We start from the raw sequence: 26,551 nt of genomic DNA on the forward strand, positions 1-26,551 counted from the left end.
GTTCAAAACCAGCCTGAGCAAGAGCAAGACCCCGTCTCTACTAAAAATACAAAGAAATTAATTGACCAACTAAAAATATATATGCAAAAAAAAAAAATTAGCCGGGTATGGTGGTGCATGCCTGTAGTCCCAGCTACTTGGGAGGCTGAGACAGGAGGATCACTTGAGCCTAGGAGTTTGAGGTTGCTATGAGCTAGGTTGATGCCACGGCACTCTAGTCTGGGCAACAGCGTGAGGCTCTGACTCAAAAATAAATAAATAAATAAATAATGCCTCAATGCTTTCTCATGACTTTGAAATTTTTTTTATTTTATGCTTATCAAAATATTTTTTTTCTATATATATTAGTTGGCCAATTAACTTATTTCTATTTATAGTAGAGATGGGGTCTCACTCTTACTTAGGCTGGTTTCTAACTCCTGACCTCGAGCAATCCGCCCACCTTGGCCTCCCATATCAAAATAATTTTTAGGCTAATTTAGACATAGACTTTTCTTTTCTTTTCTTTTTTTTTTTTTTGAGACAGAGTCTCGCTTTGTTGCCTAGGCTAGAGTGAGTGCTGTGGCGTCAGCCTAGCTCACAGCAACCTCAAACTCCTGGGCTCAAGCAATCCTTCTGCCTCAGCCTCCCGAGTAGCTGGGACTACAGGCATGAGCCACCATGCCTGGCTAATTTTTTCTATATATATTAGTTGGCCAATTAGTTTCTTTCTATATAGTAGAGATAGGGTCTCGCTCTTGCTCAGGCTGGTTTCGAACTCCTGATCTCGAGCAATCCGCCCGCCTCGGCCTCCCAAGAGCTAGGATTACAGGCGTGAGCCACCGCGCCTGGCCGACATAGACTTTTCTTAAATCACATATCAGTACTTAGAAGAATGCTCAACTTTAAGAGTAATCAATAAAATGCCAAAAGTAAAATAGGACTCATTCTCTCTTTCATGTTGACATCCTTAGCATATCTGCTTTTGTCTTCATACTGTTGCCTCAGTAACAAGATAGCTGCTGAGGCTCCAGGCATCATATCACATTTAAGGCCAAAAAAAGGAAAGATATAAGGATGGAGTCAGCTGCATCATCTTCTTTTTTTTTTTTTTTTTTTTTTTTTTTTTTTTTTTTTTTATGATTAGGGTTATCCTTAGAAGCATCATCTTCTTTTATCACAAAAGGCAAAAGTGTTCCTAGAGTGCCCAACAGATTTCTGCTTATATGTCATCTGCCAGGACTGTTTTCCACAGATACCCTCTATACAAGCAAATATCTGGAAAAGCAAATATTTGCCTGGCTCATTGCCATCCTGAAAAAAAAGCAGACTTCTGGTAGCAAAGAAAGAGGAAATAAGTATCTGTGAAGGAAGCTGACAGTGTCTGCTGCAACACAGCCTAATAAATAGTATTTTCATATGCTAATAAATGGTAGTTAACCATTGGCATAAAGTAAAAACAATGATAGCAGAAGTACTTCTATAGCATAGTGCTTTCTGTGTGCCAGGAACTGTTCTGAATGTTTAAAATATATTAATTCATTTAATCCTCACAACAATGTTATGAGGTGAATGTTGTTATTATCCTTGTTTTATTTTGATATTTTTTATTTTACCTCATATGCACAATTAGATTTGTCATAATTCTTGGTTCATGACATATCCTCATTGGTCCATATGTGGCTCTCATTTATTTACTTTTTAAATATTAGTTATTCTTAATAGTGTAATGGGTGCCCTCAAATCCTCTACCCAAAATAAGATTAGGATCCGGTCAGCAATTTGCGTCTGACTGTATGTTCTCCCCAACCCATTTCACTTCCTCCCAGGCCCAAGGTGATCATTATCCAGAACCCTGAGTTCATTAGCCTTTACTTTCCTTTTTATTTTATTTTATTTTTGATCCCTGGTTTAATTCTATCATATAAATACTTTCCTTTTTAGACAGTTTAATAGATGTATTGTGCTCTATATAGTCCTAATAAGTATGTGTGTACACACACACACACACATAGTTGTTTTTAACTGTATGTCTTCTTTTAGTACTTTTTAAGTACTTAGCAATTAAGTGTAATTGCTAAGATTCTACCATATTATTGTGTGTTGCTATCGTCATAGGCACTCATTTTGATGACCATTTAACATTCCAGTTGTCCAAATATGTAGCAGTTTATTCATCCTCAAATCATGCTTTCTTGAAGTGCCTATTATGTTCTTATGGATTTTCTTTTTTCTGCTTATTAACTAGTCTAACTCTGTCACATCCATGTTTGCTAGTGGTTTTGCATGTGATTCTAGCAGTTTTCCTACATCCTTTTTAATGGTTGCATGATATCCTGAACCTTCTGCAAGACTTGCAATAATGCTTTGCCAATCTTGCCTTATGTTGTGTGTTGTAGTTATTCACATTGGGCTACTGGGGGAGGCTGGGCATGGAGACTTTGACTTGATGGGGCTTGGTGCACAGAGTCCTTAGCTACAGTGAAGAAGAATGTTGGGGCGAAAGAAGAGGCAGGAAATGTCGGTTCATTGGTGAATATTTCCTTGTTATGATGACTTTTGCTTCCCTGGACAACCTGGCCAATGTGGGAACTTGGATTATGAACACTCAGATAACCAGAATCCCCTGAACCTTAGCAAATTCTTTAGCACTCCTTGTGCAAAAGGTAGAATCTAATTCCTCTCCCCTTGAATGTGGACCAGCCTTGGTGACTCACTTCTAAAGAATAGAGTGCCGTGGAAGTGTTACTTTTGGACTTCTGAGACTAGGTTAAGAAGAGGTGACACAGCTTCCCTGAGCCAGTCTTTAGGCTGTGCAGAAGCCCAAAGGAGCCCATGCAGAGACACCACGTGGAGAAGCCCAGATGGAGAGGAATTGAGGCCCCTAATAGACAGCCAGCAGTAGTTACAGACATGTGACTGAATCTTCCAGGAGAGGCCCCAAAATTGTCAGAGAGCAGTGACAAGTCATCCTGGTTGTGCCCTGTCCTAATTCCCTACCATGCAGAGAATTAAGCTAACCACCTGTGCTCTGTCCAACCCCCTCCCACAGAATCCACCCACATAATATACGGTTGTCTAGTGCTACTAAGTTTTGGGGTAGTTTGTTATGCAAATTAGTAAAATTAGTAAAAATAGTAGCTATTATACCTAATTTAAAGATGAAGAAGCTAAAGCCTACAAAGAATAAATTCACAGTAAATGCTGAAGCCAAGATTTGAATTCTGACCTTTTTTTTTTTTTCAGGAGACAGGGTCTCACTGTGTTTCTGTTGCCCAGGCTGGAGTGCAGTGGCACAATCATAGCTCACTGGAACCTCGAACTCCTGGGCTCAAGTGATCCTCCCGCTTCAGCCTCCTGAATATCTAAGACCATAGGTGCACACCACCACACATGGCTAATTTTTAAATTTATTTTTTATAGAAACAGAGTCTTAATATGTTGCCTAGGCTGGTCTCAGACTCCTGGCCTCAGCCTCCCAAAGTGCTGGATTATGGGCATAAGTTACCATGCCTGGCCAAACTCGGGACATTTGACTTGAAAACTTGCTCATCTTAACCTTGACACCTCCCTTACAATTGCCTATAATCTATTTCTTCCCCTGCATTTTCAGGATGCCCATTGGGGACTCAGAACATGCCTAATTAACTCACTCCCACAACCCTGGGATTGAACTTGGAAGGGCAATGCTACCACCAGAAAAATACACATGCCAATGCCCTAAAAATAGCCCATTCAGAAAGGGAAAAACTGAGTTTCAGATTGGCAAATGAGATACACCCAAGTAATTTAAAAATGTAGTTCAGGGCCTAAAAAAGGAATAGTAATTTTAAATAAGCAGTACACACTTTTTTCAGTTCAAAAATGATAATGTCAGAATGAGATAGAAGGATAAAAATCAGCTCTCTCTTATAATATTTTGTTATATTAATAAATTTTTAAGCCAGGCACGGTGCCTCACACCTGTAATCCTAGCACTCTGGGAGGCCAAGGCATGCGGATTGCTCAAGGTCCAGAGTTCAAAACCAGCCTGAGCAAGAGCGAGACCCTGTCTCTGCTATAAATAGAAAGAAATTAATTGGCCAACTAATATATGTAAAAAATTTAAAAAATATATAAATAAATAGATTTGTATTTTTCTAGCACAAGTAGTTTATTTAAAAATCTATGTAAAGACATTGCTATGGTTTGAATGTTTTTGTCTCTCCAAAATTCATATGTTAAAATTTAATCCCCACTGTGGTGGTATTAAGAGGTGGGGACTTTGGGGAAGGGATTGAGTCATGAAAACTCGGCCCTTATAAATGGATTCGTGCTTTATACAAGGGGTGGGAGGAACTAGCTTAGGTCCTCTTGCCCCTCTTCCTTCCGCCACGTGAGGACACAGCCACGGGCGCCATCTTGGAAGCCGAGAGCAGCCTTCCCACACACCAATGCCAGTGCCTTGATCCTGGACTTCTCAGGCTCCCAAACTATAAGAAATAAATTGTGGTTCTTTATAAATTGCCCGGTCTTTGGTATTCTGTATGGCAGCACAAACAGACTAAGACTGATATCTTTAATTCAAAACAATTTCAATGTTGCAAACGTTCCAAGGTGGAATTGGAATCACTTCTAATTGTGTAGTATTTGAAATAATGTATCAGTTCCAGAACTATTTTCACAGATAAACAAGAAAGGTGACTATCCCCAACTACTTCTCATGGTAATGATTTAAGTTCTCAGTTTAGATGATGATATAATTATCCAGCTGTTCTTACACATTACCAAATCAAACTATTTCTGCATCTAAGAAGATACTGTATTTTTTACAAAGTCACACCCACATAAAGGGAGCCAATGGAGCTTGTTTACTGATCTGGATTTATTATATGAAATAATTATATTTTCATAAATATATTTTTATTAAAATTGTGTGTGTAGCAATAATTCTCAAGCCTTATAATTAACCAGCATTTCTCTGCTCTTCCCTCCCTACCCCTATTCACACTTTCCGCAGGCAACCACCTGCAATTCTTCTATTTCCCCTTCTATTTACCTCTTTGCCTCAAAATTATATGCTTATGCTAATATTTCTTGATTAATCATTTTAAAACATTATCTCCTAATTTTCCATGTGACCTCCTTATCCCCTACACGCTTACCCACTGCCTTTCCTCCCAAACTCCTAACATGACTGTGTCATCATTAGTGGCTATATCAAGTTACAACTTCACAAGTACAAATGCTCCTCAATTTACAATGGGGTTAAGTCCTGATAAGCCTGTCATAATTTGACAAAATCATTAAGCTGAAAATACATTTAATACACCTAAGCTACTGAACACCTTACCTTACATTACATTAGCCTACAGATGGGCAAAATCTTCTAACACAAAACCTATTTTGTAAGAAAATGTTGAATATCTCATATAATTTATTGAATACTGTACAGAAACTGAAAAACAGAATAGTTGTTTGGGTACTTGAAGTATGGTTTTGACTGAATGCATATAGCTTTCACACCATCTTAATGTTGAAAAATTATAAGTCGGAACCATCGTAAGTCAAGTACTGTCTATATTGTTAATTGCAGTGGTCCAAAGGAGACATGATGGTGATTGAATATGATGGTAGCAGTGGAGACAGTGCTATGTTTTGAATGGTTGTGTTCCTGCAAAATTCATATGTTAGAAATTAAAACCCAAGGTGATAGTATTAAGATGTGGGGCTTTTTGGAGTGTGATTAAATCATGAGCACACCACTCTTTCGAATGGGATTAATGCCCTTATGAGCAGGTGCAGAGAGCTGCCTTTTGCCCTTCTACCCTCCACCATGTGAGGATGCAACAAAAACGTACCATCTTGGAAGCAGGGAAAGCCAGCCCTGCTGATGCTTTAATCTTGGGCTTTCCAGCTTCCAGGACTGTGAGAAATAAATTTCTGTTGTGTGTAAGTTACCCAGTCTGTGGCATTGTGCTAAATAGCACGAATGGAATAAGATGGCTAGGAAAAACAGTGATTCACAAGATGGGTGGGAGGGAAAATTTATAGAACATAGTGAGATTTTTGGGGTTTTTTTTTTTTTTTTTTTTGATGTAGAGGATGAGCCAGAGGAAGTTTCAGAGGAAAATGGGTAGATGGATGTTGTTATCATTTACGTAAATGAGAAACACTGGAGAAGCAACCGGTAGGGGTGGGGAATAGGAGAAATTATAAGCTTAGTGTGGGACATGTTGAGTTTGATCAGCCCAAGAAGAATTCCCAAATGGAGGCGTACTGGTTGAATATGGTGGTTGAAGCTCCAAGTAGAAGGCTAGATTTAATTTGGGAGTCATCAGTGTAGTGGACATGGAAGTGGCCAGCAGTGTAGATGGCAGTAGAACCATGGTGAATTTACCTAGGGAGAGAGTATGAAGTCATAAAAATGTCTTAGTCTGCACACTGAGGAAGGATAGCATTTAAGAATAGGCAGAAGGAAACCAATAAAGGAGTTTGAAGAAAAGTTGCCATAGAGGTGGGAAAAAAAACAAGGTAAGTTTGGTGTCAGAAGCCAAGAGAAGAGAAGATGCTTGAAGAGATAAAGAGTGGTCGACCAAAGTGATAAATGGAAGGTTCCAGAGAGGGAAGGAGCATGGGTAATGGTAGGATAGAGGAAGAAAGATGCTGCCTCATTGTAACAAAAGAAGGGGGTATGCATGTGGAAATGGGGTTTGTGGATCTGGGGGCAAAAAGTTTGGACTAGTCATTGCAGAGGTCAGGAGAGGAAGTGAACTGGAGAAGTGTAGCAGGATTGCCCGGCAGCGTTGAGAGCCGGTTCAAATTGGCAGCTGTGAATTAATAGTATAAAACTACCTTGGCCGGGCATGGTGGCTCACGCCTGTAATCCTAGGACTTTGGGAGGCTGAGACGGGTGGATCGCTCAAGGTCAGTAGTTCGAAACCAGCCTGAGCAAGAGTGAGACCCCCATCTCTACTAGAAAAATAGAAAGAAATTAATTGGCCAACTAAAAAATTAGCTGGGCATGATGGCGCATGCCTGTAGTCCCAGCTACTCGGGAGGCTGAGGCAGGAGGATTGCTTGAGCCCAGGAGTTTGAGGTTGCTGTGAGCTACACTGATGCCACGGCACTCTAGCCCGGGCAACAGTGAGACTCTGTCTCAAGAAAAACACTACCTCATAGGACCCTTGGTCTAGATTATCCTTGGAGGTTTAGAAAAAGTATTTTTTTTTTTTTTTTTTTGAGCCAGAGTCTCGCTTTGTTGCCCAGGCTAGAGTGAGTGCCGTGGCGTCAGCCTAGCTCACAGCAACCTCAATCTCCTGGGCTCAAGCAATCCTCCTGCCTCAGCCTCCCAAGTAGCTGGGACTACAGGCATGCGCCACCATGCCCGGCTAATTTTTTAGTTGGCCAATGAATTTCTTTCTATTTTATAGTAAAGTAGAGACGGGGTCTCGCTCTTGCTCAGGCTAATTTCGAACTCCTGACCTCAAGCAATCCGCCCGCCTCAGCCTCCCAGAGAGCTAGGATTACAGGCGTGAGCCACCATGCCTGGCTAGAAAAAGTATTAAAGACAAAGAAAATCCATTATGGGCAGGAGCTTTTTGGAGGAGAGTTCTTCTGACTTTTGCTATTTCAGCATGTTGTTCTGTTTGTTCTTTAATTCTATTTGCATTCTTTAATTCTATTTGCATCAATTTGAGAAAATTCTATTTTTTGGAACAAGGCGTCCTTTTGTACCTGGTAATCAAATATATTACCCCAGAGTTAAGAATAAATATATTTTCACCACCACCCCCAAAAAACTTATACAAGCAAACAAGAAAACACCTCATAGGGTGACTTTTCCTCTAGCTTTCTCCTGCTGTCCAGCTTCAGGTAGGGAGAAAGCAGATAATTAGGTTCGTGCAAGCTTGGGATTTTTGTCTGGGTCCCACCTCCAGAGATTTTGATTTCAGCAGGTCTGGGCTAGGGACTGAAATTCTATAATTTTTTTTTTTTTTAGCTACACAGTCAGGAAAACCTAGGAAGCAGGGTTGGAGAAAGAATAATAGTCTAAAAATGGTAAAAAAAAAAAATCCAGAAACAGGGCAGCCCCACGTGCTGAAAACAAAATTTACATTTCTCTCTAAGTTGGAAAAAATGTATATTAAAGATAGAACATTCAGATAGCATGAACTGTCTGTTGATTTCTTAAAAATGTAACAAAGTATACTGAGAGTGATTTAACTAGGTCTTTGAATTGATTTCGTTCTATCCCACAGCCTAACTTTTGTATTGTTATGATGTTTTTACTTAAATGAAAAGTCATTGTTAAAATATGTTTTTAAAATATTAACTTAGTTTTTGTAACAAACCTGCCAAGTTGTAGAGAGGCAATTTACTCAGATCCAAAGAATTCAAATGTCATTCATGACTGTCGTAGGCAGAATTTCAGCCCCTGTGTTAGTTTTCTAGGGCTGCCATAACATCGTACCACAGACTGGGTGGCTTAAACAATAGAAATTATTTTTCTCACAATTCTGGAGGCTGGAAGTCCGAGATCAAGGTGCTGGTAGGGCTGGTTTCTCCTGAGACTTCACTCCCTTCTTTGTAGATTGCTGTCTTCCCTGTGTGTGTCTGTGTCCCAATCTTCTCTTCTTATGAGCACACCAGTCATAGTAGATTAGGTCCAACACTAATGAACTAATTTTAACTTGATTTCCTCTTTAAAAAGCCTATCTCTAAATGCAGTCACATTCTGTGGGGCTGGGGGTGACTTCACCATATAAATTTCGAGGGGACACAATGCAGCCCATAACAGCCCTTTGCCCCTTGGTATGGCACCTGTGAGTGTGGCAGATGAGACTGCAGATGTAATTAAGGTCAAGGGACTAAAGATAAAGAGATTATCCTGCATTATCCACGTGGGCCCTATCTAATCACAGGAGCCCACAAAAGAAGAGAACTTTCTCCAACTAGAGGCGGAGAGTTATGGCAGAAGAGGTCAGAGAGGTTCCAAGCATGAGAAGAATTTGGTGCACAACTGCTGCTTGGAAAGCCCAGGAGCAAGGACTGGAAGGAGACCTCTGGGAGCAAAAGGAGGCCCTCAGCTAATAGGCAGCCAGGAAATTGGGATCTCAGTCCTGCAACCATAAAATAAGGAACAGAATTCAGTCAACAACCTGAAAGAGCTTGGAAGCGGATTCTTCCACAGTATCTCCAAGAAGAGCCCAGCCAGCCAAGGATACCTTGATTTCAGCCTTTGAAAACCTGGAGCAGAGACATCAGTTGCATGCTAAGTATTGAGGCAGCCAGGACCTCTGACCTATAAGACTTCAAGATAATAAATTTGTGTTGTTTTAAGCTACTAAGTCTGTGGTAATTTGTTACAGCCAGAACAGAAAACAAATGAACAGCCAACTGCAGACTCAGCAAATTAAGGGAAAGTACTAGAAATTAAATCTACAGATGCTTTTAACTTAGAATGAGCCAAATAATAAAATGAATCTAATGAAGTTACAAGGAAAATTGAAAGTTTCTGGGGAGATGAGTGAGATTCTTCAAAGCCTTGTTGAAGAATCAGAAAATTAGCAGAGGCCCCCTCCCACAGGGCAGGGGTTACTCCAGGTCAACTTGGAGCTAAATTCTGAATGGTTGTTAGTAACTATGAATAATTCCTCTCCTGGCAGGTAAAAGAATCCACATCTGGGTGTCTGAATGTGTAAATAATACAAATACACCCCCATCCCCCAGCACTATCACAGAGGAAATAAATACATACAATTACAGCTATACTCCTGAGACTGCTGTGAAATTCTAACACAGCCTGGCACAAAGTAAACTGTTACTAAATGTTTATTATTATTATTATTGTTATTATCATTACCTCATTTCATTTGACTGATATTTTCATGAGAAGTAAATATTTTATTTTATTTTTTTTGAGACAGAGTCTCACTTTGTTGCCCAGGATAGAGTGCCGTGGCGTCAGCCTTGCTCACAGCAACCTCAAACTCCTGGGCTCAAGCAATCCTTCTGCCTCAGCCTCCCGAGTAGCTGGGACTACAGGCCTGCGCCACCATGCCCGGCTAATTTTTTATATATATATATTTTAGTTGGCCAATTAATTTCTTTCTATTTATAGTAGAGATGGGGTCTTGCTCTTGCTCAGGCTGGTTTTGAACTCCTGACCTCGAGCAATCCTCCCGCCTCGGCCTCCCAGAATGCTAGGATTACAGGCGTAAGCCACCGCGCCCGGCCATAGAAGTAAATATTTTAATTTGCAAAACTAAAGCATAATTTTCTATTGACTTTGTATGTAACTTGAGAGATATGTATGTAATTCTGCAGGAAAAAATTACCTAATACTAAGATTTTCAAAGTCACAAATAGGAATAAAGAAAAAAATTAATAATATTTTCATGTTACAGAAAATTTCACATTTGCTGTATCAAATGAGATAGAGATACTTCCAAATCAAGAATCTCCAATTGTAAGGCCTTTCAGAGCCGGGCAAGTAGAATAAGTGAGTAGTTGGAAGGGTATGAAGATAATAGGAAGTGGCAGAGACTGTAGCATCAGGACAAGCATCCACCTGCCCGAAAGCATTGGAATTCAAACTCCCTTAAAAGATCGTGTTGTTCAAAGTAGGTGAAGGCTGTGTTGAAATGTTTTGCTCCCTGCGTTTCCTGCTTTGCTCTACTTTCCCAGGTTAAAGACCACTGCCTTCTCTTAGAGAAATCAGGAATCACACTTAGAAGTTTTGTTGGACAGGAGGGAAGAAGAAAAGGAGGGAAGGGAAGAAAGGAGAAAAGCTAGGAAAGAGAGAGACAAAGAGGGAGGCACAAAATGGCCCCGGGAGTTACTGAGGATGGATGATTAAGATGAGACAATGGGCCGGGCCAGGTGGCTCACGCCTGTAATCCTAGCACTCTGGGAGGCCGAGGCGGGAGGATTGCTCGAGGTCAGGAGTTCGAAACCAGCCTGAGTATGAGCAAGACCCCATCTCTACTATAAATAGAAAGAAATCAATTGGCCAACTAATACATACAGAAAAAATTAGCCGGGCATGGTGGCACATGCCTGTAGTCCCAGCTACTTGGGAGGCTGAGGCAGAAGGATAGCTTGAGCCCAGGAGTTTGAGGTTGCTGTGAGCGAGGCTGACGCCACGGCACTCACTCTAGCCTGGGCAACAAAGTGAGACTCTGTCTCAAAAAAAAAAAAAAAAAAAAAGATGAGACAATGGAGGAAGAATTGCCAATATTTACCAAAGGCCTGTTTTAATCAAGGCCTAACTCTAGTTAAAGCCTTCTTTAGGAGTTGGGGGATGGATGGAATCTCCAGACTCAGTGAGCTCACAAATGTCTGAAACAGACAAGGTACAAGTGGGTTGAGTGTCAAGATTAGTTTTGGAGCCAGAAAGATGGGAGTTCAAATCCTGATTTGGCCACTGAGCAGATGTACAGCCTCAGGTAAAATTAATTAGCTTCTATAACTCTTTTTTTTTTTTTTTTTTGAGACAGAGTCTCGCTTTGTTGCCCAGGCTAGAGTGAGTGCCGTGGCGTCAGCCTAGCTCACAGCAACCTCAAACTCCTGGGCTCGAGTGATCCTTCTGCCTCAGCCTCCCGGGTAGCTGGGACTACAGGCATGCGCCACCATGCCCGGCTAATTTTTTATATATATATCAGTTGGCCAATTAATTTCTTTCTATTTATAGTAGAGACGGGGTCTCGCTCTTGCTCAGGCTGGTTTCGAACTCCTGACCTTGAGCAATCCGCCCGCCTCGGCCTCCCAAGAGCTAGGATTACAGGCGTGAGCCACAGCGCCCGGCCAGCTTCTATAACTCTTAATGTCCTCATTGGTAGCCATTAAAATGATTATTATAAGTATAAAATATTTAAACAGCAATTTAAAACAATATAAAAGATATCACAAGATAATACATGATTTATTACCAAATTAATTGTAGAGACAATAGTGACCCTGACATTAAAGGGACATATCTCTTTATGTGGAGATGGTAAACAGTAGCATAGACTCAGTGAGATAAACACGTAGACAAAAAGAACCTGCCAGATTCTTCACAAGAACAGAGTCAAGGGAGGTGCTAGATCCCAGTGGATCACTACTCCTCATTGGATTTATTCAGTAAAGAAGTTCAGGTAGTATATTATGTTACAGGCTAAGTCATTGTAACGAAAAAACCCCAAAGACAGTGGCTTATTTATGGTAAGAGTTTCTCTCTCTCTCAAGTAGCAATGATCTATGTGTGATAGGATGCTTGCCACATTCAGCAAGAGCTTCCACGTCTGGGTCAAAGATCAGTTTTGATCATAACTAAGAAACAGGAAAAGGGAGAAGGTGAAAATACTCCTAATTCTGAGTATATGAGCAAGACTGTAAAATAATACACGTCTCTTCCACTCACAACCCATCGGACCCATTGGTCACATGGCCACATAAAGCTGCAAGAGAAGCTGGGAAATGTAGTCATTAACTGGGTGGCCATGTGTCCAGCTAAAACTAAAAATAAGAAGCGGGAAATGGATATTGGGAGACAATTATCAGTCTTTGCAAGAGATAAGCCAATGGGAGCCCAAAAGTTTTAAGAGATTTTTAAGGAATAGAAAAGGGAAGTCTGCTGTCTATGTCAGTTGGGTGGGAGATAATGAACACAGCAGGGCCAATTATGCCACAGCATGCATGGGTATGAGGTTAAATTACATGTCTTTTTCCACCCTGTATTTTCCTTAGGGAACTGAGGGATACAAATTTGGATTACTTATAATCCTAGGTCATAAAAAACAGTCATCATTAATACATGCATGGCTCACTTTTATTCTTTTATTTACTAATTTGTTTGTTTGAAACTGTGATGAGCACTTGTCAATCATTCAACCCAAGAAATATATTAACAATATCTCACATTTATCTATATGTCTCCGCCCTATCCCTGACCCCTGTTCTTCAGAAGTAAGCAATATCCCAAATTTCTTATTTATTATTCTTTTACTTTTTAAATAAAGTTTTATTCACACATATATATGCCAAACAATATATTATTCAATTTTAGTTGTTTTTTAATTTTATAAAAAGGTTTTCCTCATACTGTGTGCTCTGAATCTCAAAAAAAATATTTTGGCTAGTGTACAATCCTAGGTTGGTAGTTATTTTCTTTTAGCACAATTAAAGTATAATTCCATTGGATTTTGGTTCCCTTTGGAAGTATAACCACTGGTCTCTTGAATAAAAAGACCCTTGGCTGCTTTTGAGATTTTTTTTTTACTATGTGGTGGTAAATGGTATCGTATATCTATATGTAGATTTCCTTTCATTTATCCTACCAGCCGTCAGTTAGGCTTCTTGAATCTGTGCATTGGTGTTTTTCTTCAGTTGTGCAAATCCTCAGCTAATTGGTTTTTAAACATGCTACCCCATCCTTTCTTGTCTCTCTTTCTCTCTATATCAGAACATCTTATCTTTTTTATTTTTTTGAGACAGAGTCTTGCTCTGTTGTTGGGGCTAGAGTGCCGTGGCATCAGGCTAGCTCATAGCAACCTCAAACTCCTGGGCTCAAGCAATCCTTCTTCTGCCTCAGCCTCCCAAGAAGCTGGGACTACAGGCGTGCACCACCATGCCTGGCTAATTTTTTCTATATATTTTTAGTTGTACAGCTAATTTCTTTCTATTTTTAGTAGAGACTGGGTCTCACTCTTGCTCAGGCTGGTCTTGAACTCCTGACCTTAAGTGATCCTCCCATCTCAGCCTCCCAGAGTGCTAGGATTATAGGCATGAGCCACCACACTCGGCCTATCAGAACATCTTATTATATCCTTCATGTCTCTTAAGTTCTCATCCATATTTTCCATCTTTTTGTCTCCTTATGCTACATTCTGGATAATTTCTCCTGACATATTTTATTTTTTTGTTTTCTTTTTTCTTTTTTTCTTCTCATTCTGTTGCCCAGGCTGGAGTGCAGTAGCATAATCACAGCTCAGTGCAGCCTCCAACTCCCAGGCTCAAGCGATCTTCCTGCCTCAGCCTCCTGAGCAGCTAGGACTACAGGCGAGCACCACCACACCTGGCTAATTTAAAAAATTTTTCTGTAGAGATGAGGTCTCACTATGTGCACAGGCTAGTCTTAAACTCCTGGCCTCAACCGATCCTCCCACCCAGGCCTCCTGAGTAGCTGGGACTACAGGTGTACACCACACCCAGCCTCCTGATTTATTTTCTGTCTTCTGGTTAACTAGTTATCCCTTCATCTATGTCCAATCTGCTACCAATTATGTCTACTAAATTTTTTATTTCAGATATTGAGTTTTTCATCTCTAGAAATTTTATGGTCCTTCTTCAAATCTGCTAGGTCATTTTGTATGGTTTTCTGTTTCTACATATATTTTTAATTTTATCTTTATTTAAATGTAGTAAATAAAGGAAATTCTGACACTTGCTACAACATAGATGACTCTTGAGAACATCATGTGAAATAAAGTAAGCCAGTCACAAAAGAACAAATACTATATGATTCCACTTATGAAATAGCCAGGCCGGGCGCGGTGGCTCACGCCTGTAATCCTAGCTCTCTGGAAGGCCTAGGTGGGCGGATTGCTCAAGGTCAGGAATTCGAAACCACCCTGAGCAAGAGCAAGACCCCATCTCTACTATAAATAGAAAAAAAATTAATTGGCCAACTGATATATATAGAAAAAATTAGCCGGGCATTGTGGCATATGCCCGTAGTCCCAGCTACTCGGAAGGCTGAGGCAGGAGGATCGCTTGAGCCCAGGAGTTTGAGGTTGCTGTGAGCTACACTGATGCCACGGCACTCTAGCCCAGGCAGCAATGGTTGCCCAAGGCAATGCTAGGAGGGATAAGAACATAATTTGAGCCACCTCAGCCTCCTGAGTAGCTGGGACTACAGGTGCACACCACTGCACCCAGCTAATATTTTCTGTTTTTGGTAGAGATGGAGTCTCACTCTTGCTGAGGCTGGTCTCAAACTCCTGAGCTCAAGTGATCCTCCCTCTTCGCCTTCCCAGAGTGCTAGGATTACAGGTGTGAGCCACTGCACCTGGCTTCTTTTATTAATTTTTTTTTTTTTTGAGACAGAGTCTCGCTTTGTTGCCCAGGCTAGAATGAGTGCCGTGGCATCAGCCTAGCTCACAGCAACCTCAAACTCCTGGGCTCAAGTGATCCTACTGCCTCAGCCTCCCGAGTAGCTGGGACTACAGGCATGCACCACCATGCCCGGCTAATTTTTTCTATATATACTAGTTGGCCAATTAATTTCTTTCTATTTATAGTAGAGATGGGGTCTTGCTCTTGCTCAGGCTGGTTTTGAACTCCTGCCCTCGAGCAATCCACCCACCTCGGCCTCCCACAGTGCTAGGATTACAGGCGTGAGCCACCGCGCCCGGCCCTTTTATTAATTTTTAAACTTATTTTTTATAGGTGCTTGGCCTATAACTCAGTGTTTTCAAACACAGGCTACTTATGAAAACTACTAGGAGGTTTTGAAAAATACTGCTGCCTGGGTCCCTTCCAGAGAATGCTCTGATTGGTCTGGGGTGGGGCTTTTTGGTGATTCTAATGTGAAGCTAGGGTTGAGAACCACTACTCTAATTCATCTTGTTAGTGCCAGCCCCAGACTGAAAATCCTCCCTCCTCCGCACTCCCAATCCATTTAAAATAGTCTTCCATCTTCCCAAGGCTATTATTTCTTGGTTTCCATATTTCTGTCTATCGTTTCTCTAAGGTGGATGTGAGCTGGGAGGCAGAAAGCCTGGTAATTACCACGCTGGCAGATTCTGGAAGTCCCTCCCATGTTGTTTGTCTTCACAGGAGGTCTCAGCATGAAGCAGAAGTTCTGGTGTGGGATGACTGCCAAAACTGGCACGGTGTTGTCAGGGGCCTTCACCATCATGGTCACAAAGATGTACCTCATCTTTGAACGGAAGTACCTAGGCCGTGGCAACTGCACTGACATGAGTCTGTGGAACATGAGCACAAATGTCATAATAAAAGCCTATATCAACTGCTGGAGTTGGAACATCGTCCTTTTTCTATCTCTCATCACCATCATGATCAGCTACTTACTCCTGTACTCGGTGTATGCCCAGTTCTACAAGGGTCTGATGGTCTACATCATCTGGATCTTTTTGTACGAAATTGCAAACATTGTGGTAGAAATCAGCACCAACAGTGACAGCAAAATAATTCCAGATGTCAGAGTCATGCGCTGGTTTGGCTTGGTGACCCGTATACTCATGCACTGTTTCTGGATGTTCTTTGTCGTCACCTACACCCACATATGCTACAAAAATCAGAGACCGAGCAATATCATTTCCTACAGCAGACGCATGTCTATGACTGGCAGAGACTCTCTGCGGCAGAAACCAAAACTTCATTCACCACAATAATAATGTTGGCTGTTTTCTTTTTCCTGAGAGGGAGTTCTCTCCGGTTCCCATAGTTCTATTTCCATTTTCCCCTCACTTTCGCTAAGAAGTCCAGCAAGGAGAGACCCTAGTGCCACTCTTTCAGAGAAATGTGGGAGAAAATGTGATTATAATCACAACTGGAATAACCTGCTCATTGAGGGTGTTTAGTTAAAGGACACTGTTACCTATCAAACCCTCCCTTAGTTGTGCCTTTGTCTGGTTAGTACAAGGCAAAGGAATGGGGTGAAGCTGAACTGGAGTATGGCGATCCATCTATCCTGGTCTCTTCATCAGCCTCAACCCACAGCTCTCTGCTTTAACTCTGGGATAAATCTGGATTTGTACCTCAGATTTTTGTAGCACAAAGGATACTGTTGGCCTTGGGGTGGGTTTGTGCCTTAATTTCCTCTCTATGTTTTCTATGTTAGAGTTCAGATAAGAAAAGGAATTAAAATTGAGAAAAATCATTCTACATTTTCTGTCTTGCGCACCCCCACCACCACAAAATTTGTCAAGGAGTATGAAAGACACTTGGTTAATCAAAAGGTATATATTAGGCTTTTTCCCGGGTCTGCCACTGTGCTGTCCACTGCAGAGATATAAAAATGTATAAGATACGGCCGGGCGCGGTGGCTCACGCCTGTAATCCTAGCTCTCTGGGAGGCCGAGACGGGCGGATTGCTCAAGGTCAGGAGTTCGAAACCAGCCTGAGCAAGAGCGAGACCTCGTCTCTACTATAAATATGAAAGAAATTAATTGGCCAACTGATATATATAGAAAAAATTAGCCGGGCATGGTGGCACAAGCCTGTAGTCCCAGCTACTCGGGAGGCTGAGGCAGGAGGATCGCTTGAGCCCAGGAGTTTGAGGTTGCTGTGAGCTAGGCTGACGCCACGGCACTCACTCTAGCCTGGGCAACAAGTGAGACTCTGTCTCAAAAAAAAAAAAAAAAAAAAAAAGTATAAGATATGAAGGCTGACTGTGAAGATTTTGTGGTTTAGAAGAGCCTAAATTACTGTTTATGAATCAGTCAGCCTATTAGACAGTATGTGATTACACACTATCACAAGTCAACAAACCTCTTTGCATTCAGGTTCAGAAACTGTTAGAAGCACTCTGAGCATGGATGGAAAACAAACTGAGCAAACTTCTACTTCAAACACTCAACATTATGTTGAGTTTTTATCTGTTTAATAGCTTTCTTGAGGAGTTATTAACACACAATAAACTGTGCATATTTAAAGTGTATAATTTAACAAATCAGGACATATGTATACCCTGGTCAAATCATCACCAGCATCACCAGTTCATGAACATGTATATCACCCCCAGATCTCCTCCTCCTCCCCGCCTCCTGCCTCTCCCCGAGCCACCACTTACCATCAGTAGGCACTGATGTGCTGTCACTATGCATCAGTTTCCAGTGACCAGAATTTTACATACATGGAACTGTAGAGTATGTGCTCTCTTTTGATCTGACTTCTTTCACTCAGCATGATGCCTTGAGATTCATCCATGCTGTGTTGTGTATTGATAGTTCATTCTTTTCTATTGCTGAGTCACGGCATACGTGTACCACCGTTTTGTTTATCCATTTGCCCGTTGAAGGACATCTAGTAGTTTGCAGTTGTTAGTATTCGTAAATAAGACCACCAGTTTAAGAAACTGGCATATTGTATTTCCAGAGTGGCTATACCACTTCATATTCCCTATGGCAGTGCATGACAATTCCAGTTTCTCCACAGCTTCCCAGCACTTAATATGGACAGCAAGTTTTCATTTGAGCTATTCTCATGAGTACAGAGTGCTATTTCGCTATGATTTTAACTTAAAATTTTTGTAATGGCAAATGGTTTGGGACATTCCTTCATGTGCTTATTTCACATCCCATATCTCCTTTGATGAAGTATCTGTTCAAACATTTTGCCCATTTAAAAAAATTATGTTGTGGCCGGGCGGGGTGGCTCATGCCTGTAATCCTAGCACTCTGGGAGGCCGAGGCGGGCGGATTGCTCCAGGTCAGGAGTTGGAAACCAGCCTGAGCAAGAGTGAGACCCCGTCTCTACTATAAATAGAAAGAAATTAATTGGCCAACTAATATATATAGAAAAAATTAGCCTGGCATGGTGGCGCATGCCTGTAGTCCCAGCTACTCGGGAGGCTGAGGCAGCAGGATCACTTGAGCCCAGGAGTTTGAGGTTGCTGTGAGCTAGGCTGACGCCACAGCACTCACTCTAGCCTGGGCAACAGAGTGAGACTCTGTCTCAAAAATAAAATAAAATAAATTTACTGAAACTATTCTCAGTAATGAGTATCTTCCACCTTGATAAATGTCCCATGTGCACCTGGAAAGAATATTTATTCTGCTATTGTTGGGTGCAATGTTCTATAAATGTTAATCAGACCAAATTGGTTGATAGTATTGTTCAAATCTTCTAATATCTTTTCCAATTTTCTGTCTACTTGTTCTATCAATTACTTAAAGAGAAGAATTGATATCTCTGACTAAAATTGTGATTTGTCTATCTCTTTATGTAATTCCATTAGTTTTCCTTCATGTATTTTGAAACTATAAATGGGTGCATAAATGTTTAGGATTGTTATATTCTTTTCATTACTGATACTTTTAACATTGTGAAAGGACCTTCTATGTACCTGGGAATATTCTTTCCCCTGATATTTACTTTGTCTGCTATTTGGGAAGCTACTGTAGTCTTCTTTTGATTTGTGTTGACATGGTATATCTTTTACCATGCTTTTACTTTAACCTATTTCCATATTTATATTTAAAGTATGCTTATTGTAGGCATTGTAGAATTGGGTCTTGCTTTTTATTCAGTCTGACAACTTCTGCCTTTTAATTGAGATATTTAGATAATTTATATTTAGTGATCATCTTGTTATTTGTTTTCAAATTATCCCATATGTTTGCTTCTTTTTCCTCTTTTTCTACCTTCTTTTTGATTAATTTAATATTTCTTATGGTTCCATTTTATCTTCTTTGTTACTTTATTAGATACAGTTCATTTTTGTGTTATTTTAATGGCTGTCTTAGAGTTTATGGTATACATATTTAACTTATCACAGTCTACCCTCAGGTGATATTATGCCACTTCATGTATAGATATTAGAATCTTATAATAGTATATTTCTAATATTCCTCTCCTAATTGTGCTATTGTCATCATACATTTTAATTTTACATATGTTATGAACCTCATCCTACATTGTTATTATTTTTGCTTAGATAGTAAATGCTCTTTTACAGAGCTTTAAATAACAAGAAAAATATATACTTACCCATGTTGTTGCCATTTCTGGTTCAATTCATCCCTTTTATAGGAATGGTGTCATTTTTCGTCTTCCTGGAGGGCTTCCTTTAACATTTCTTATAGTATGGGTCAGGTCTGCTGCTCGTGAATTCTTCCAGCTTTTGTGTGTCTGAAAACGATTGTTTCATATTCATCTTTTTTTCTTTATTCTTTTTTTTTTCTCTTAAGACAGAGTCTTACTCTGTCACCCCAGCTAGAGCACAATGGTGTCATTATAGCTCACTGCAACCTCAAACTCCTGGGCCCAAGCGATCCTCCTACCTCAGCCTCCCAAGTAGCTGGGACTACTGGCATGCACCACCACACCTGGCTAATTTTTTCTATTTTTAGTAGAGACGAGGTCTCGCCCTTGCTCAGGCTGGTCTCGAACTTCTGAGCTCAAGTGATCCTCCCATCTTGGCCTCCCTCCTTCATCTTTTTAGTTTAAATTTTTAAAGTTTTTAATTATGGTAAAATATACATAACATAAAATTTACCACTTTAATTTTCTTTTTTTTTTTTAGAGACAGGGTGTCACTCTGTCACCCAGGCTGGAGTGCTGTGTCACATTCATAGCTCACTGCAACCTCTAGCTCCTGGGTTCAGGCAATCCTTCCACCTCAGCCTCCCGAGTAGCTGGGACTACAGGCACACACCACCATGCCCAGCTAAACTTTTTTTTTTTTTTTTTTAAGACTAGTCAAGTGCAGTAGTGAGGAGGGGGGAAAGTAGTAGAACAAGGAGTTCAATCTGTAACTGACTGTGAACAATCACATGAGATAACTCACTACCTTCGGACCAGCCTAAACTTTTTTAAAATAGAGATTGGGTCTCACTGTGTTGCCCAGGCTGGTCTCAAATTCCTGACCTGAAGGAGGCAAGAGGATCACTTAAGCCCAGGAGTTTGAGGTTGTAGTGAGCTACGATGACGCCACTGTATTCTAGTCTAGGCAACCAAGTGGGACTCTGTCTCAAAAAAAAATTTTTTTTAATTGGTGGTAGACACTGGAATTTTTTATTTGATGGTAGACATTGTGATCTCTGCCATGTTTTTTGTTGGCTATTTTCATATTCCTACACATATTTTTTAGCTTTGTTCTGGGATACAGTTAGTTAGTTGGAAACAGTTTGATCCTTTCAGGTCTTGCTTGCTACAGGGGCAAGACCTTTTTGTGTACTCTACATAATTCCCCATGAATCATGAAGTTTTCCAGTCTGGCTGGTGAGAAAAGTTACTATTTCCAGCTCTATCTGACCACTGGACAAAGAATTGTCACCTCTAATCTCACACACGTGCTCATTAACGTTCAGCTGATTACACGAGGGGTTCCCTCTGCAGAACCAGAGCTTTCTGTCTGTGCGTCTCTCTCCTCCCTGTTACTCTGTCCTGTGAATTCCAGCCACCGCGGTCTCCCCAGACTCTCAGCTCTTTCTCTTCAACTCAGGGCTCTTCATGGATTTCTCATCCCTGTTCTGCAGCCTCAACATTCTCGCAAGGCATTAAGCTGAGGTAATCACAGGGTTCGCTTCCTTTGTGACCCACATCTCAGAGACCGATGTCCTTCATTGACTAATGTCCAGTGTGTTTTGTGTATTTTATGCATTTTTGGTCTTTTCAGGCAGGAGGGTAAATCTGGTCCTTGTGCCTCCACCTAGGATGGATGCAGAAGTGGGTACTGAGTTTTCACTGGTAGTGTAATAAAACAAAGGACCCAGCCCAAGGTGTAAATACAAAAGAGAAAAAAATAAACTAGTGTGTTTATCTTGAGTTCATTTAAATCTTAAGGGATAAGAGATTGATAGTAGAAATAATGTATTAACTGTCCGTATTTTCTACACTAGTTATGTTTTATGACTTTCTGCAATTATCTAAATATGTTTCACAAACACTGACACACATGCACACCCAGGTTTAGGAATTACATTTTTAAAAAGATAAAGACATGGCGGGGGGGGGGAGGCGGTGGCTCACGCCTGTAATCCTAGCACCCTGGGAGGCTGAGGCGGGGGGGGGGGGGGGATTGCTCAAGGTCAGGAGTTCGAAACCAGCCTGAGCAAGAGCGAGACCCTGTCTCTACTATAAATAGAAAGAAATTAATTGGCTAACTAATATATATAGAAAAAATCAACCGGGCATGGTGGCACATGCCTGTAGTCCCAGCTACTTGGGAGGCTGAGGCAGAAGGATTGCTTGAGCCCAGGAGTTTGAGGTTGCTGTGAGCTAGGCTGATGCCATGGCACTCACTCTAGCCTGGGCAACAAAGCGAGACTCTGTCTCAAAAACAAACAAACAAAAAAGACAGCTCACGATACTTTTGATAGATTTTTATCTGTTTGGTCCCTGGACCTTCCAATGACTGAAAACTCAAGAGAAGGAAGAGAATTAGCCCATTGCATGAAGATGCTCGATTTTAGCCCGACTAGTGCAGTTAGGGGCTTTGTACCTGACAAGGTGTTGTAAGTATTTTGAGGTGAAACACCTATACTGCAGTATTCTCTGATAAATAAAAGGTATAAATAATTGATTCATAGTAGTTCCTTAACCCAAATTGATGCTCTTCTTAAAGACAGATTTGAATTTCTAATTTCAATGTTTTTCTTCTTAAAGAGGGGAGATTTATAACATTCTATTTGCAAATGCTAAGGGAAATAAAAGAAACTATACTTGCTATAGGAGTTTTTAAAAGGGCTAGAGGGGGATCAATTCAGCATGGGCTGCAGTGGTCACAAATGACTTACTAAGGAGATGGAATTTGACAGGTCTTAAAACATGAGTGTGGTTTTAATATGTCACAGAGAGACAGGGTAATATTCCCCGGAATACTCGTGTGCCACAATAGCGCAGCAACCAGGGGCCCCTCGTCCTTGATCCTTTGCTTTCTTTTGGATTAAAAAAGGAGATGCTAACTGTCATGCCCAGGTACGTTAGAAAACATCTCTCCCTTTTGCTATTCTCCTTTCTTTCCCCATCCAAGTTTATGTTTTAAATTGCACATAAATGGACATACATTGCATTTTTTAAAAAGCCAAGTTTATGCCATGAGCAGTATGGGGAGGCCAGCTTCTCATGAGGGACACTGCGGACCTGCCCCCCAGTGAAACTGGGGAAAATTCTTTTTAAAACATACAAGCAACCCTATAATGCCTCTGGAAACGGATGAAGAAATGTCTATTTAAGAAAATCAATGATCTGATAAGAAGAGTGACAGTCTGTGGTATTTGAACGAAGACCATCTCCTCCTCGTCCCCCAGCTCGGAGCGCTGGACGGGCGACTCCAGACCGGTGCAGGCAAGAGCGCGGAGTCCTCTCCCCACCCTCAGCCCTGCGGAGTCCTCTCCCCACCCTCAGCCCTGCGGAGTCCTCTCCCCGCCCTCAGCCCTGCGGAGTCCTCTCCCCGCCCTCAGCCCTGCTCCGGGTCAGAGAGCTCTCTTCCCAGGAGGAGCAGGACATGGGCATTTCACATCTTGCCCGCAGGGACCTGTTGCTGAGGCTGACTTCGGGAAAGTGTAGTAGTGAAGTGGAGGCTTGTCTTAGCCTGTTGCGTAGCTATAGGGGAACACCTGAGGCGGGGTGATTTATAAAGAAAAGAGGTTTCTTTGGCTCCTGGTTCTGCAAGAAGCGCGGTGCCCAGGCTGCTCGTGGGGAGGGCTCCAGGCTGCTCCCACCCTGGCAGAAGGGAAAGGGGGTCAATGTGCCTGTGGCAAGAGAGGGAGCCGGGGCAGAGGGGTAATCAGATCTCCAGGGAACTAACAGAGTGACAACTCACTCATTGCCAGGACAGCACCGAGACTTTCATGGGGGACCCTCCCAGGACAGCACCGAGACTTTCATGGGGGACCCTCCCATGACCCAGACCCCTCCCACCAGGCCCCACCTCCAACACTGGGGGCAAATTTCAACAGGAGATTTGGAGGACAAATATCCAAACTATATCATTCAGTCCCGGGTCCCCCAAATCTCATGTGCTTTTCACAATGCAAAATACAATCACCCCTTCCCAATGGTCCCCAAAAGTCCTAACTTGTTCCAGCATCAACTCAAAGTCCAAGTTTCATCTGAGACTCAAGGCAAATTCCTCCCACCTACCAGCCTTTGAAATAAAAAACAAATTATTTATTTCCAAGATACAACACTGATGCAGGCGTTGGGTAAACATTCCCACTCCAAAGGGAAGAAATCAGCCAAAAGAAAGGAAGAACAGGCCCCACGTGAGTCTGAAATCCAGCAGGGCAGACACTAAATGTTAAAGCTCCAAAATAATCTCCCTCGATTCCACGTCCTGCCTCTTGGGCACTCTGGTGTCAGGGGGACCCCCAAGACCTTGGGCAGCCCTGCCCTCAAGCCTCTGCTAGGTGCAGCCCATGTGGCCACTCTCACAGGTTGGAGTCCAATGCCTTTGGCTTTTCCAGTCTGTCTGATGGTGCATACTGCTGGTGGCTCTACCATTCTGGGGTCTGGAGAGTGACGGCGCATTCCCACAGCTCCACTAGGCAGTGCCCTGGTGCATGAGAGGCTCCATCCCATGTCCCCCTCCGCACTGCATCAGTAGTCTCTCTGCAGGGGTTCTGCAGAGCAGCAGGCTCTGCCTGGGCACCCAGGCTTTCCCATACATTCTCTGAAATCTAAGTGGAAGCTGCCACGCCTTCGCCACTCTTGCATTCTGTATGCCTGCAGATTTAACGCCAGCGGAAGCCACCAAGGTTTGTGGCTTGTGCCCTCAGAGCAGTGACCTGAGCAGTACTTGGGACCCTTTGCGCTGCAACTGGAGTCCAAGCAGCCTGGATGCAGGGGACGGCATGCCAAGGCTGCGCAAGGCAGCAGATCCCTGGCTCTGGCACCATCCAAACATTCTGTCCTCCTAGGCCTCTCCTCTATGATAGGAGAGATTGTCTCAAAGATTTCTGAAATGCCTTTGGAGCCTTTTCCCCGTAGTCTTGACTATTAGTACCTGGCTCCCTTCTAGTCATGCTAATCTCTGCTAATTGTATCAGGTCATTAAATATGAAATGTTTGATTTCAAATCAAATGTTTAGTTTATTATATCTCAAACAAGATGCAGTACAATTAATTAAAGTACAGGCCTGAACTATCAATACAGCTTTGCCATCTTAATGGTAGCGTGTTTATGCCAGCAGCAAAGAAGCCTGGAGGGTGAGTGGCGATGAAATCACGAAAGGCGTTTTCCACAGCTCGTTGAGAATTGAATATTTTTCCTAGCAAGGAGTGGTCCAAAGCCTGGAAGGAAGTGCTAGTCCTTTGGTGCAAGGTCTGGTGAACACAGTGGATGACAGAGAGTTTTCAACTCCAGCTTCTGTGGTTTGAGCAGCATTGTTTTTTGCGACACATGGTCTTATAAGAGGATTGGCCTGTCTCTGTTGACCAATCTTGGCTGCTTAATCACAAGTGTCCTCATATTTCATCCAACTGGTTGCAGTAGACATCGGCTGTAATGGATTGACCAGGTTTCATGAAGCTGTAGTGGGTAATACCAGCGCTGGACCACCAAACAGCCACCATTAGGTTTTTTTGATGACTATTCAGTTTTAGACTGTGTTTTGGCACTTCATCTTTACCCAACCTTTGTGCTGAACACTTGCAATTGTCAAAAAGTCCATTTCTCATCACACATAACAACACGGTATAGAAACGGTTCACCTATGTCGTGACAGCAAAAAAAGGCAAGCTTCAAGATGGTTTCTCTTCTGACTCTCATTTAATTCATGCAGTACCTATCTATCCAGCTTCTTTACTTTGCTGGTTTGTTTCCAATGGTCCAATATTGTTGGAATAGTGACGTCAAACCTTGCTGCTAATTCATGCATAGGTTGAGATAAATTCCCTTCCACTACAGCTTTCAGTTCTTAATTATCTACCTTGGTCTCAGGTCACCCACATGGCTCGTTTTCAAGATTAAAGTCAGCAGAACTGAACTTCTCAAACCATGGATGTACTGTGTATTCATTAGCCACATCCTTCCCAAACACTTTGTTAATATGTCAAGCTGTCTGTGCTGCATTGGTTCCATGATAGAACTCATAGTCAAAAATAACTCAAATATTTGACTTATCCATGGTTTCCCAAAAATTGCTCTAAAAAAATTGAAAGATAATCACAAGCCAAAACATGCATTTGAAAGAATGAGGATTTACCTTTACAATAAAAAAAAAAAAGAAATGTCAAAGTGAAATGTCACTGGAATCAACTGTCAAACTTAGTACTTAAGTAAGTCAGACATTCCATACTTAATAACCTAATAGATCCAATAAAGACACAGGCTGAACTGTGGGCCAGCTAGTTTGCAGGAGAGAAAGTGAGAAAAAACATGGAGAAGTACTCCTGGGATCAGAATAAACATCAAACACTAGCCTCTGGAACTATTCCTTCAAAGGAGACTGAATTTGCTTGGATTAGTCTGTAGGGAAATTAATGCCTCCAGGGCATTATCAAAAACAATGGAGCAATCAATCAGCAGTTAGTGAAGTTTAACGGCTTTGATATGGTCAGGGAAAGAGGGAAGAGAGCTCTGCCAAAACCAGTCATCCTAGGGTGACCGTGGGCATACCCAATGTTGTATCTCCCTGAGAACCAACATCAGAGGATTCATACTGGGGTAGGGGGAGAGAATTCACTAAAAAAAATCCAGCCAATCAACTAAACATGTAAATAAGCAAATAACAATAACAAGCCTAGGAAGAAGTAGGTACCAGTACTGAGATTTGCTATAATATATTATCTGAGATATCCAGTTTCCAACAAAAATATCACAAGACATGCAAAGAAACAGGAAAGTATGACCCATATACCAGAAAAAAAGTAGGCAATTGTTTGTGAGAATGACATGATGTTAGAGTTAACAGAAAAC

The 26,551-nt window shown here is 41.7% G+C and overlaps 2 protein-coding genes across 4 annotated transcripts in view; both read left to right on the plus strand.

The window, feature by feature from the left end:
* The window catches only part of TMEM217 (transmembrane protein 217), a 30,847-nt gene extending 14,028 nt beyond the window's left edge, over positions 1-16,819 (plus strand). Inside the window, exons 1-2 of one of the 2 annotated variants that reach the window (XM_076003390.1) lie at positions 9,633-9,773; positions 15,781-16,819. In XM_076003390.1, coding sequence (XP_075859505.1) covers positions 15,792-16,358 — 567 coding nt within the window. In that variant the 5' untranslated portion in view covers positions 9,633-9,773; positions 15,781-15,791 and the 3' untranslated portion in view covers positions 16,359-16,819. Of the gene's footprint in view, positions 1-9,632; positions 9,774-15,780 lie in introns of those variants that run through there. The other variant, XM_012746861.3, reaches the window with a different exon arrangement.
* The window catches only part of TMEM217B (transmembrane protein 217B), a 45,411-nt gene that overhangs the window by 14,027 nt on the left and 4,833 nt on the right, over positions 1-26,551 (plus strand). The gene's annotated exons all lie outside the window — the stretch shown is intronic.

This window comes from Microcebus murinus, chromosome 5 (assembly GCF_040939455.1).
Source record: "Microcebus murinus isolate Inina chromosome 5, M.murinus_Inina_mat1.0, whole genome shotgun sequence".
NCBI classification, from domain to species: Eukaryota; Metazoa; Chordata; class Mammalia; order Primates; family Cheirogaleidae; genus Microcebus; species Microcebus murinus.